The sequence below is a fragment of the Cervus elaphus genome, chromosome 14 (genome assembly GCF_910594005.1).
Source record: "Cervus elaphus chromosome 14, mCerEla1.1, whole genome shotgun sequence".
Taxonomy (NCBI): Eukaryota; Metazoa; Chordata; class Mammalia; order Artiodactyla; family Cervidae; genus Cervus; species Cervus elaphus.
Window position 1 is genome coordinate 76,712,326 of NC_057828.1, and position 12,526 is coordinate 76,724,851.

The 12,526-nt window shown below is 36.0% G+C and overlaps 1 protein-coding gene across 1 annotated transcript in view; it reads right to left on the reverse strand.

Annotated features, from left to right (window-relative positions):
• The window catches only part of LOC122707480 (membrane cofactor protein-like), a 69,130-nt gene that overhangs the window by 30,591 nt on the left and 26,013 nt on the right, over window positions 1-12,526 (reverse strand). The window contains exons 4-7 of the mRNA XM_043922938.1: window positions 11,770-11,855; window positions 10,272-10,469; window positions 7,734-7,916; window positions 627-674 (exon numbers count right to left, since the gene is read on the reverse strand). Of these exons, the coding sequence (XP_043778873.1) occupies window positions 627-674; window positions 7,734-7,916; window positions 10,272-10,469; window positions 11,770-11,855 (515 nt within the window). The remainder of the gene's footprint in view (window positions 1-626; window positions 675-7,733; window positions 7,917-10,271; window positions 10,470-11,769; window positions 11,856-12,526) is intronic.

Sequence of the window (12,526 nt, forward strand, 5' to 3'; positions counted from 1 at the left end):
GCATAGTTTCAAGTGCAATGTCACATTTACCAAGAGAATTTTTTGACTTAGCCATTTGAAAGCCTCAATGAAATTAAGGCAAAAAACAAGAAGGCAATTGCAGAGAAGAAAGTATTTAAATGAGAAACTGATATCAAAATGAGAAATTAATTTCAAAGATACTTTAAAAAGCCAATCAATCTGGAAATGTTTACTTTTATATGAGGAAGACACCCTAAACTATTAAGAGTGATAATAGTAATAGGCTATAGAAAGATAAGAAGAACTCACCTTTTACTCTGTATACATTGGTAATATTTAAAAACATATATTCATATATAAAACTAGTGACTAGTGAAAGTAAAGCAAAATAAATAAATAAATAAATAAAAAATAAACTAACAACCCTCGGAAAAAACTTCATATTAAAGGATTTTATAAGTTCAAATGAACAATAAAAAATATTTTAGAAACTTAATAGGAAAATGAACAAAAAACATGAATAAATGCAGACAGTAAAAAGTTCAGTCTCACTGATAATTAAAGTAATGCAAAGTAAAATAAAACATATGATTTTGCACCCATATACAGCAACTTTTGCACCTTATAAAGTTCTTAACTAGAAGTAGGATAAAGAATTACTGAACCTGGATATTGTGAAAGTGGAGTCTTTGTTGGATGAGTTGGCCTGTAACCTGGAAAAATAAATTTGACTCCATTCACCAGACATATCAATACAAAATTATGAATTTAATTTTCATTTTTATTCTTTAAAAATTATATCTTAAATAAAAACATAGACTCAGAACTTTGCACTTCTCTTTCTGGGTTTAACCTAAATAAATATTTGCACAAGTACATAAGGATGTATGTATAGAATGTTCACTACAACTGAGTATTTTATAATGAACATCCTAGTAGATAATTAACTAATAATAAACCATAAAACTTATGTGTTATCTAAAAAAATCCAGGTAGTACCATATTCCATACTTCTTTTTCACTAAGGATTTCTTTGACATTTGTTCACAATTGCACATTTAGATCTGACTTGACACCATTAACTCAGATGACCATAATATCTACTACTGTGGGCAGGAATCCCTTAGAAGAAATGGAGTAGCCAAGAGTCTGAAATGCAGTAATGATCTCCATTTGTTTCCAAGGCAAACCATTCAACATCACGGTAATCCAAGTCTATGCCCCAACCAATAGTGCTAAAGAAGCTGAAGTTGGATGGTTCTGTGAAAACCTGTAAGACTTTCTAGAACTAACATCCCAAAAAGATGTCCTTTTCACTATAGGGGACTGGAATGCAAAAGTAGGAAGTCAAGAAACACCTGGAGTAATAGGCAAATTAAGCCTTGGAGTGCAGAATGAAGAAGGGCAAAGGCTAGCAGAGTTCTACAAAGAGGACGCACTGGTCATAGCAAACACCCTCTTCCAACAACACAAGAGCAGACTCTACACATAGACATCACCAGACGCTCAACACTGAAATCAGACTGATTATATTCTTTGAAGCCAAAGATGGAGAAGCTCTATATAGTCAGCAAAAACAAGACTGGGAGCTGACTGTGGCTCAGATCATGAACTCCTTATTGCCAAATTCAGACTGAAATTGAAGAAAGTGGGGAAAACCACTAGACCATTCAGGTACCTAAATCAAATCCCTTATGATTAAACAGTGGAAGTGAGAAATAAGATTTAAGGGACTAAATCTGATAGACAGAGTGCCTGATGAACTATGGACGGAGGTTCGGGACATTGTACAGGAGACAGGAATCAACACCATCCCCAAGAAAAAGAAATGCAAAAGAGCAAAATGGCTGCCTGAGGAGGCCTTACAAATAGCTGTGAAAAGAAGAGAAGCAAAAAGCAAAGGGGAAAAGGAAAGATATACCCATTTGAATGCAGAGTTACAAAGAATAGCCAGGAGAGATAAGATAGCCTTCCTCAGCTATCAATGCAAAGAAATAGAGGAAAACAATAGAATGGGAAAGACTAGAGATGTCTTCAAGAAAATTAGAGATACCAAGGGAACATTTCATGCAAGGATGGGCTCAATAAAGGACAGAAATGGTGTGGACCTAACAGAAGGAGAAGATATTCAGAAGAGGTGGCAAGAATACACAGAACTGTATGAAAAAGATCTTCATGACCCAGATAATCACGATGGTGTGATCACTCACACTCACCTAGAGCCAGACATCCTGGAATGTGAAGTCAAGTGGGCCTTAGGAAGCATCACTACGAACAAAGCTAGTGGAGGTGATGGAATTCTAGTTGAGCTATTTCAAATCCTAAAAGATGATGCTGTGAAAGTGCCACACTCAATATGGCAGCAAATTTGGAAAACTCAGCAGTGGCCACAGGACTGGAAAAGATCAGGTTTCATTCCAATCCCAAAGAAAGGCAATGCCAAAGAATGCTCAAACTACCACACAATTGCACTCATCTCACATGCTAGTAAGATAATGCTCAAAATTCTCCAAGCCAGGCTTCAACAATATGTGAACTGTGAACTTCCAGATGTTCAAGCTGGTTTTAGAAAAGGCAGAGGAACCAGATCAAATTGCCAACCTTCACTGTATCATCAAAAAAGCAAGAGAGTTCCAAAAAACATCTAATTCTGCTTTATTGACTATGCCAAAGCCTTTGACTGTGTGGATCACAATAAACTATGGAAAATTCTGAAGGAGATGGGAATACCAGACCACCTGACCTGCCTCTTGAAAAACCTGTATGCAGGTCAGGAAGCAACAGTTAGAACTGGACATGGAACAATAGACTGGTTCCAAATAGGAAAAGGAGTCCGTCAAGGCTGTATATTGTCACCCTGCTTATTTAACTTATATGCAGAGTACATCATGAGAAATGCTTGGCTGGAGTAAGCACAAGCTGGAATCAGGACTGCCAGGAGAAATATCAATAACCTCAGATATGCAGATGACATCACCCTTATAGCAGAAGTGAAGAAGAACTAAAGAGCCTCCTGATGAAAGTGAAAGAGGAGAGTGAAAAAGTTGGCTTAAAGCTCAACATTCACTCCAACTAGTAAAAATAAATGAAAAAATAAAAAATAAATTAAAAAATAAATAAATTAATTTTTTAAAATGGCACATCTGAACTATGAAATACTATTTGGCAATAAAAAAGGAATAAGCTATTAATACAAAAAAAAAAGAAAAAGAAAAAAAAGCTCAACATTCAGAAAACTAAGATCATGGGCATCTGGTCCCATTACTTCATGGCAAATAGATGGGGAAACAGTGGCTGACTTTATATTTTTGGGGCCCCAAAATCACTGCAGATGGTGATTGCAGCCATGAAATTAAAAGACGTTTACTCCTTGGGAGGAAATTTATGACCAACCTAGACAGCATATTAAAAAGCAGAGACATTACTTTGTCCACAAAGGTCCGTCTAGTCAAGGCTATGGTTTTTCTAGTAGTCATGTATGGATGTGAGAGTTGGACTCTAAAGAAAGCTGAGCACAGAAGAATTGATGCTTTTGAAGTGTGGTGTTGGAGAAGACTCTTGAGAGTCCTTTGGACTGCAAGGAGATCCAACCAGTCCATCCTAAAGGAGATCAGTCCTGGATGTTTGTTGGAAGGACTGATGCTGAAGCTGAAACTCCAATACTTTGGCCACCTGATGCAAAGAGCTGACTCATTGGAAAAGACCCTGATGCTGGGAAAGATTGAGGGCAGGTGGAGAAGGGGGTGACAGAGGATGAGATGGTTGGATGGCATTGCCAACTCAATGGACATGGGTTTGGGTGGACTCTGGGAGTTGGTGATGGACAGGGAGGGCTGGCGTGCTGTAGTTTATAGGGTCACAAAGAGCCAGACACAACTGAGTGACTGAACTGACTAAAACCATTATATAATGCTAGTGATCCTTTTGTTGGAGTCTTTCTCTAACTGAGGATAAAAAATGACTGACAATCCTATAAGGAGAGTTTATTTTTTATTAAAAGAGGAAAGATCCCTGTAGTCTTTTCACACGCTTTTTCTCACAAATTATTCACCTCTTCTTCACACAGTAAACTGTATCAGTGTTTTAAAAATCCTTGATTACTGTTCAGTTACTTTGATCACATTTGACTCTTTGCCAGTCTGTAGACAGCAGCATGCCAGGTCCCCCTGTCCTTCACTGTCTCCTGGAGTTTGCTCAGATTCATGTTCATTGAGTCGGTGATGCCATCCAACCATCTCATCCTCTGTCGTCCCCTTCTCCTCCTGCCTTCAATCTTTCCCAGCATCAGGGTCTTTCCCAATGAGTCAGCTCTTCGCATCAGGTGGCCAAAGTATTGGAGTATCAGCTTCAGCATCAACAGCATCATTCCTTCCAATGAACACTCAGGACTGATCTCCTTTAGGATGGACTAGTTTGATCTCCTTGCTGTCCTGGACTCCAAGAGTCCTCCCAGCACAATTCAAAAGCATCAATTCTTCAGCATTCAACTTTCTTTATGATCCAACTCTTACATCTGTACAGGGCTATTGGAAAAACCATAACTTTGACTATATGGATCTTTGTGGCCAAAGGGATGTCTCTGATTTTTAATACACTGTCTAGGCTTGTCATAGCTTTTCTTTCAAGGAGCAAGCATCTTAATTTCATGGCTGCAGTCACTGTCCACAGTGATTTTGGAACTGAAGAAAATAAAATCTGTCACTGCTTCTACTTTTACCCCTTCTATTTGCCATGAAGTGGTGAGACCAGATGCCAAGATCTTAGTTTTTTGAATGCTGAGTTTTAAGCCAGCTTTTTTACTCTCCTCTTTCAATTTCATCAAGAGGCTCTTTAGTTCCTCTTCACTTTCTGCCATTAGAGTGGTATCATCTGCATATCTTAAGTTGTTGATACTTTTCTCAGCAATCTCGATCCCAGCTTGTGATTCATCCAGCCTAGCATTTTGCATGATGTGATCTGCATAGAAGTTAAATAAGCAGGGCAACAATACATAGCCTTGTTGTACTCCTTTCCCAATTTTGAACCACTCTGTTGTTCCATGTCCAGTTCTAACTGTTGCTTCTTGCCCTGCATACAGGTTTCTCAGGAGGCAGGTAAGGTAGTCTGGTGTTCCTATCTCTTTAAGCATTTTCCACAGTTCGTTGTGATTCACACATCAAAGTCTTTAGCACAGTCAGTGAACCAGTAGATGCTTTTCTAGAATTCCCTTGCTATGTATGATCCAATGGATGCTGGCAATTTGGTCTCTGGTTTGTCTGCCTTTTCTAAACCCAGCTTGTACATCTGGAAGTGTTCATTTCACATATGCTGAAGCTTAGCTTGGAGGATTTTGAGCATTACCTTGCTAGCATGTGAAATGAGCACACTTGTACGATGGTTTGAACATTTGTGGCATCGTCTTTCTTTAGGATTGAAATGAAAACTGACCTTTGCCAGTGGCCACTGATGAGTTTTCCAAATTTGCTGACATATTGAGGGTAGCACTTTAACAGTCATCTTTTAGTACTTTAAATAGCTCAGTTGGAATTCCATCACCTCCATTAGGTTTGTTCATATAATGCTTCTTGACGCCCACTTGACTTCACACCTCAGGACGTCTGGCTCTAGGAGAGTCACAGCAGAATTGTGGTGATTCAGGTCATTAAGACCTTCGTTTGTACAGTTCTTCTCTATAATCTTGCTACCTCTTCTTTATCTCTTCTGCTTGTTAGGTCCTCGTCATTTGTGTCCTTTATTGTGTGCATCCTTGCATAATATGTTCCGTTGATATCTCCAATATTCTTGAAGAGATCGCTAGTCTTTCCCATTCTATTGTTTCCCTCTTTGCATTGTTCACTTAAGAAGGCCTTCTTATCTCTCCTTGCTATTCTCTGGAACTCTGCATTCAGTTGGATAGATCTTTCCTTTTCTCCCTTGCCTTTAGCTTCTCTTCTTTTCTTGGCTATTTGTAAAGCCTCCTCAGACAATCACTTTGCCATCTTGAATTGCTTTTTCTCCTTATGAAATGTTTATGGTCAACTTTTAAAAAGATATCTCAACAAACACTGTATACACCACAGCACATAGTCTCACTAACCATATGAGTAAACATGGATGGGACAATGAGTATAGATTTCAATAAAATATTTACATAAAATATATATTTATATATTTTATATATAAAATTTTATAATTTATATACCATATACATAAATAAATATATTTATATATAAATATATGAGATATACATATACATATATATATATATATCTCATCCATCAGAAAAACATATTTCTCCACACAAAACTTCATAGCAAAGTACTCAAAGTACTCACCAAAGTACTCAAAGAGGCTACTGGGTACCAGGTTCACAAGAATTACAAAAAGGAGTTCTACTTTCCATGTTAACATGAATAATGCCCCTCAGTACTTTAAAATATTTGGACAATAGGAAACAAATTAGAAGCCAGTAAGTGACATTTGTTTGTGTCAACAGACAACAGGAAACTAGAACCCACAGAAATGATGTTATTTGACTGAGCAGAGCCCCGCTAGGACCCTCAGAGCATTCCGCCCAGGCTAACCCTCTTCTGAGTGTTCCTCTTGTCTCTCGCTTCTGATGCAACTAAATAGAAGCAGCCAGAGAAAGCAGCCCTGAAATTAGAAAGACGATTTCTTCCACTGTATCAAATAGTCTCTTAAGTCTTAGGAAGAGCAGCTGACATATAGTCCCTGCCAGAAATCCTCCACATAATTTCAGTAAGTAAGGACTTTTCCTGTTTTTCAGTTGTTAAGAAGTTTACTTTCTGTTGCCAAATAAAAATGTCCAGGAAACAGAAAAATAATAATTGTATGAGATGGGAATGATGGGGGTGGTAGAAATACTGGTATTATTCTGGTGACAGCAGAAATTACCCAGTTTTATGAAAAGAATCAAGACGGCTGCAGTCTCGAAAATGAAACATAATCTTGGATCAGGAAAATATTCTCTAAATGTGATGCTGGAAGTCATACAAGCTACCTTTTAAGAGCTTTCTAAATGCCAGGCACTGTGCTACAGGGCTTTAAATGGACCTATTTTAACTTTGCTTTCACCCCGTTGAGGAAAGCACTAAACCTTTACATGGAAGTAAACTTATGTAAAGTTTACATAACTTGCCCAAGCTTACACACTTGTTGATATCTGCAGACCACAACAAATACTTTTAGAATAACTAAGTATAACTAAATGGCTGTAAATATGTTCTTCTTATTTTTATTACTGAAAATGATGAATGAGTGTAAATCGTATGAATTTAAAGAGTTTTTTGTAAAATATAAGCAAGAAGATACTAAATCTGAATGGCTCAAAATTGTGAGCTTTGTATTGAGAGAAACCACCATTGAAAAAGAAATAATCTAGGGCCAATCAGTTGAGATTACAGCTTTCATTTCATTTATATGAATTATGCCTCTCATTCTTTTCTTGACTTAAATAGGTAAAAATTCTAATGCTCCAGTTTACTTTGAAAGATGGTTCCCCATTTATTTTTATACATAAAAATACTGAGCAAGAGAAATAGATACTCCTGCATTATTTGCTAACATAACATGCTAAGACTCCATAAAAACATACCAAATCACAATAGAATTCTATGTAAATTCTGACATACATCTGCAATGGAAAAGGGTACAAGACAGAGTTAAATACTAAGATTTTTTTCAATTATTCTTATCAATTATTATCAATTTTTTAAATTAGTCTTAAAAACTAAAAGACAAAATTAGAAAAAGCAAAAAGACAACACTTGTACCTTTAATACATGTTGGCATCTCAGGTTCCCAAGTATCATTACCACCACAGAACACTAGGTTGCTGCCATTAAGGTAAAAACCCTGGAGGCATTCAAACACCACCACTGATTGGTACGAAAATTTTTCTCTACTTCCTGACACCATTATTCCATGTTCAAGAAATGGTCGTTCACATTTGACAACTGTAAAGTGGAAAAATTCCAGAATTAATAAAAAGCTGCTTTCACACAGGACCAGAAAAACTAGTGCAAAGTGGGAAGAAAGAGGCCAGCAATAAAAAGCAAGATGCTAATTGGGAAAAAAAAGAAAAGACTTCATTTGTGCATTTGAATTCCAGGGAAACAGATTTAGAAAAACATTTTTCCATTTAGAAGAAACTATCATTATAGCTTATTGGCTTTCTACATTTTTTGTATGTTGATCCTATATTTTGTGACCTTGCTAAAACATCAGTCTTTGAGACAATCACGTTGTAAGTGAATACGGACTATTTTATTTCTCTCTTCCCAACATTGTTCAGTCGTTCAGTTGTGTCCGACTCTTTGTGACCCCAAGGACCGTGGCATGCCAGATTTCCCTTTGTTGAGAAGTCCCATATTCAGTAAGGATCTTGTTTATAATTTTCTTTCAAATTTTTGGTCTGCCTTTGGTATCAGGGTAAAGTCCCCATGAAACGAGTTGAGAAGCACTTGTTTCTCATATTTCTTGAAGAGTTTGTGTAGAGGTGCTATTATTTATTCCTGCAGTGTAAGGTAGAATTCCCCAAGAAGGCCATCTCTCAGATCAAGGAGGTCTCTGTTCTCATTGTGGGAAGGTTTTTAAGTACAAATTATACTTCCTTAATAGATATAAGACTATTCAGGCTACCTATATCTTTGTGTGGAGATATTTTGGTATATTTTTCTTCAAAGGAATTTGTTAATTTCATTTGTTGTCAAATTTATAAGCATAAATTTGTGATATTACAACTATCAATATAATATTCTTTAATCATCACTTTAAATATCTGTCTGTATATTAGCAATGTCCTCTTTTTTATTCTTTGTAAAAATTTATTTTTCATTTTTAAACAGCTTTTAAAGGGTACATTCCATTTACAGTTATTACAAAACAGTGACTATGTTCTTCATGTTATACAATACATTCTTGTAGCCTATCTTATAGTCATGCTCCCTACCTCTATATTGCCTCTCTTTCCTCTCCCTGCTAATTAACCAGTAGCTTGTTCTCTGTATCTGTGAGTCTGTTTCTTTTTGTTATATATACTAGTTTGTTGTATTATTTAGATTCTCTATATAAATGATATCATATGATATTTTTCTTTCTCAATTTATTAAATATCTTTTTTATTTCTTGTCAGCCTAGTTATAGCTTTGTTTATTTTATCAATCTTCTCCAAGAACCATGGGGTTTCACTGGTTTTCTGTATTATTTTCTCTTTACAATTTTATTGATCTTTCTCTATTTATGATTATCTTATGTCTCCTTATTTTGAGTTTGTTTGCTCTTTTTTAGTTTTGTAAGGTGGAAGCTTCAGTTATTGACTTGAGACTTTTTTTTTGTAATGCAGATTCATGCTATAAATTTCCCTCTAAGCAGTGCTTTTGCTGTATCACACAAATTTTGCTATTTTGATATATCATATTTTTCATTTTTATTCAATTCAGAATGTTCTAACTTTCCTTGTTACTTTAACTATGGGTTATTTATGAGTATCTTTCATAATTTTCAAATATTTGAGAATTTTCTAGATTAGCTGTTTTAATTTCTATGTTTATTCCATTTTGATCAGATAATGTATTCAGAATGATTTTAATTCTTTAGAATGTGCTAGGAAATGACCTCCCTTAGAAAATGTTCCATGTCGAGTTGAAAAGAGTAAATATTATCCTGTACTCAGTGACTGTTTCCTTCCAAGAGTCAAAGCCCCTCTAGCATCTCCTTGCTTCATGTCACTCGAGTGCCTTAAACATTGTTTTAAAAATGTATTTTGTCCAGAGTTTGTCATTATTTTCAATGAGAGAGCTAGCCTTTAACAATCTGCACTACCATTATTTGTAGCCAGAACATTCAGACATCTTGCAATATAAGGAAAAACTTTATATTTAAGGCAGCATGTGTTGAGTTTTTTAGTTTTTGAAGCAAAAAGTCTTGATTTTTATATGCACACACATATTAGTTCACAATGTGTAAACTGGAATGTCAATAACATCTGGGGTGAGAAGTGGGAAACCCCACAACTAGAACTATTTTCTATTCAATTTGGCCTAAATTAAATTAGAAGTCAATGTAAACAGAGGAGGAAACTTGCATGATTGTTTTACTTACTGGCAAAATTATTTATTTATTGGTAAAACTCAATGGACATGAGTTTGAGCAAGCTCCAGGAAATGGTGAAGGACAGAGAAGCCTGGCGTCCTGCAGTCCATGGGATTGCAAAGAGTCGGACATGGCTAAGTGACTGAACAACAACAAAACTATTTACAAAGTATTCCACAGTATTTACAAATAAAGGAGATAAATGGAAATATGATTACCTTTACACAGAGGAGGGTCACTACTCCATTTGTTAGGTTCAATACAAACAAGCTTGCTCTGTCCAACAAGTGAATATTCATCTGGTCCATTTGAAAGATCACAACTATAAGTTATCAATTCATTATATTCAAATATATTTCTGTAGCTATTGGTGTGTTTTCCATGTTTTATTTTTGGAGGTTGTCCACAATAAATCTCTTAAAAGGGGAAAAAAAGAGAAAACGAAGGCAAAAGAAAGGTGAAAGAGTAAGACAGTGTTAGTAAAGTCCTGGGCACTACCTTCAGTAAGCTCTTTAACTTATGATTTCTAGAAGTTAACTGTGAATCCATTATCCATTGAGAGGAAAGTTTCCATGAGAAAAATGTATTCTCCCAAATTAACTCACATAGAAATTAACTTTTAAGAACCAAACTCACTTCCTTAAATACCTATTAAAGTATCTATATGAAATTCCTATATTATTTATAAGGACATGCAAAGTTTTGTTCTAGACATCATAAGAGATGGAAATTTAGCAAGAAAATATGCTTGTGATTACATGGAAACTTACATTACCATATGTAAAATAGATAGCCAATGGGAATTTGCTGTATGGCCCAGGAAACTCAAACAGCGGCTCTGTATCAACCTAGAGGGGTGGGTCGGGGAGGGAGACGGGAGGGAGTTCCAAAAGGGAGGGGATGTATGCACACCTATGGTTGATTCATGTTGAGGTTTTACAGAAAACAACAAAATTCTGTAAAGCAATTATCCTTCAATAAAAAAATAAATTAATTTTAAAATAATAGTAAAACCCACGACTAGCTAAGAAATGCTTTATAATTTATAAACATATCCATTCACTACATCAGAGGTTCACAATAATACCAAAATACTGTCTTATTTCACTGTCATCCTTGTAGCTGTATAGTGAAATTTCCCAGAATCTACAAATTGTGTGAATTTGAAACAGACTGAATCCAGATGTCTTCCGTTAAGCCAGATATTTGCAAAAAATGTAAAACAAATGCCACTATTCTGGAAAATTTTAATTTTTCTCATAAAAATATGGTGTATGTATTAACATGTATTGACTTTATACAAGTCTTAAAAGTGATTTAATAAAAAACTATTTTAAAAACTTTCATTCTAATTTCAATAAAATGAATACCAGTAGGCATAAACCACACAAAGAAATAGTTTCCCAGATGGCACTAGTAGTAAGAACCCATCTGCCAACACAGGAGACATAAGAGATACGGGTTCATTCTCTGGGTGGGGAAGATCCCAAGAAGGGTGGCATGGTAACCCACTCTAGTATTCTTGCCTGGAGAATCCCAGGGTGGGCTACAGTCCATAGGATCGCAGAGTTGGGACACGACTCAAGCAACTTAGCACTGCAAGGCACATAAAGAAAAGCTCTTTGGGATCATTGCTGATTTAAAAGCAAAAACAGATTCTGAAGCCAAAAAGTTTGAACGTTCTTGATCCAAATTCTAAAGTGAGAATTTACTTACTTTCACAGTGTGGAATCGTATCACTCCAAGACACATTCTCTCCAATTAGGTTACAAACTATAATAGGTTTTCCTCTTAAGAAATAACTAAATAGAAAAAAGAAGAGGTTACTGTTTCTTTAACAGCACACATAATAGTGAAAACTTTTATATGGTTGTTTTTCTATACTATCGTACTTTGAGGGAGACATTTCTTAAGTGACATGATAAAAATGAAAGTGCTAACCAAATCTGCAATTTTAGTCAAATAAAGAGTTATTGCCTGTGAACACACATTGGCCCACAGCAAAAAGTCTCCATGACTCTGTCATGCTGGCATCTTTGCTCTCTCTGGAAAATGCATCACACTTTCACTTCTGAGCTTTTGCTTCCACCACTGTTCAGTTAGAACTGAGAAACAGAGACCAGGCTCTAGAGCTTGCCTGCCTGTATTCAAGTTCTAGTTGCATGACGGACTTGTTATTTGAGCTTGGGAAAGCCTTTTACTGTTTTTCTCGCTCAATTTCCTCATCTATGTAAATGACACAATAGGACATACCTCATGGGATTGCTTTGAGAATAAGTTAGCATCTGACACATACTGCTAGGTAAGTTTTACCTCTTTTTAATATTCTTTCGGTTCAGTTCAGTTCAGTAGCTCAGTTGAGTCCGACTCTTTGTGACCCCATGGACTGCAGCATGCCAGACCTCCCTGTCCATCACCAACTCCCGGAGTTTACTCAAACTCATGTCCATAGAGTCAGTGATGCCATCCAACC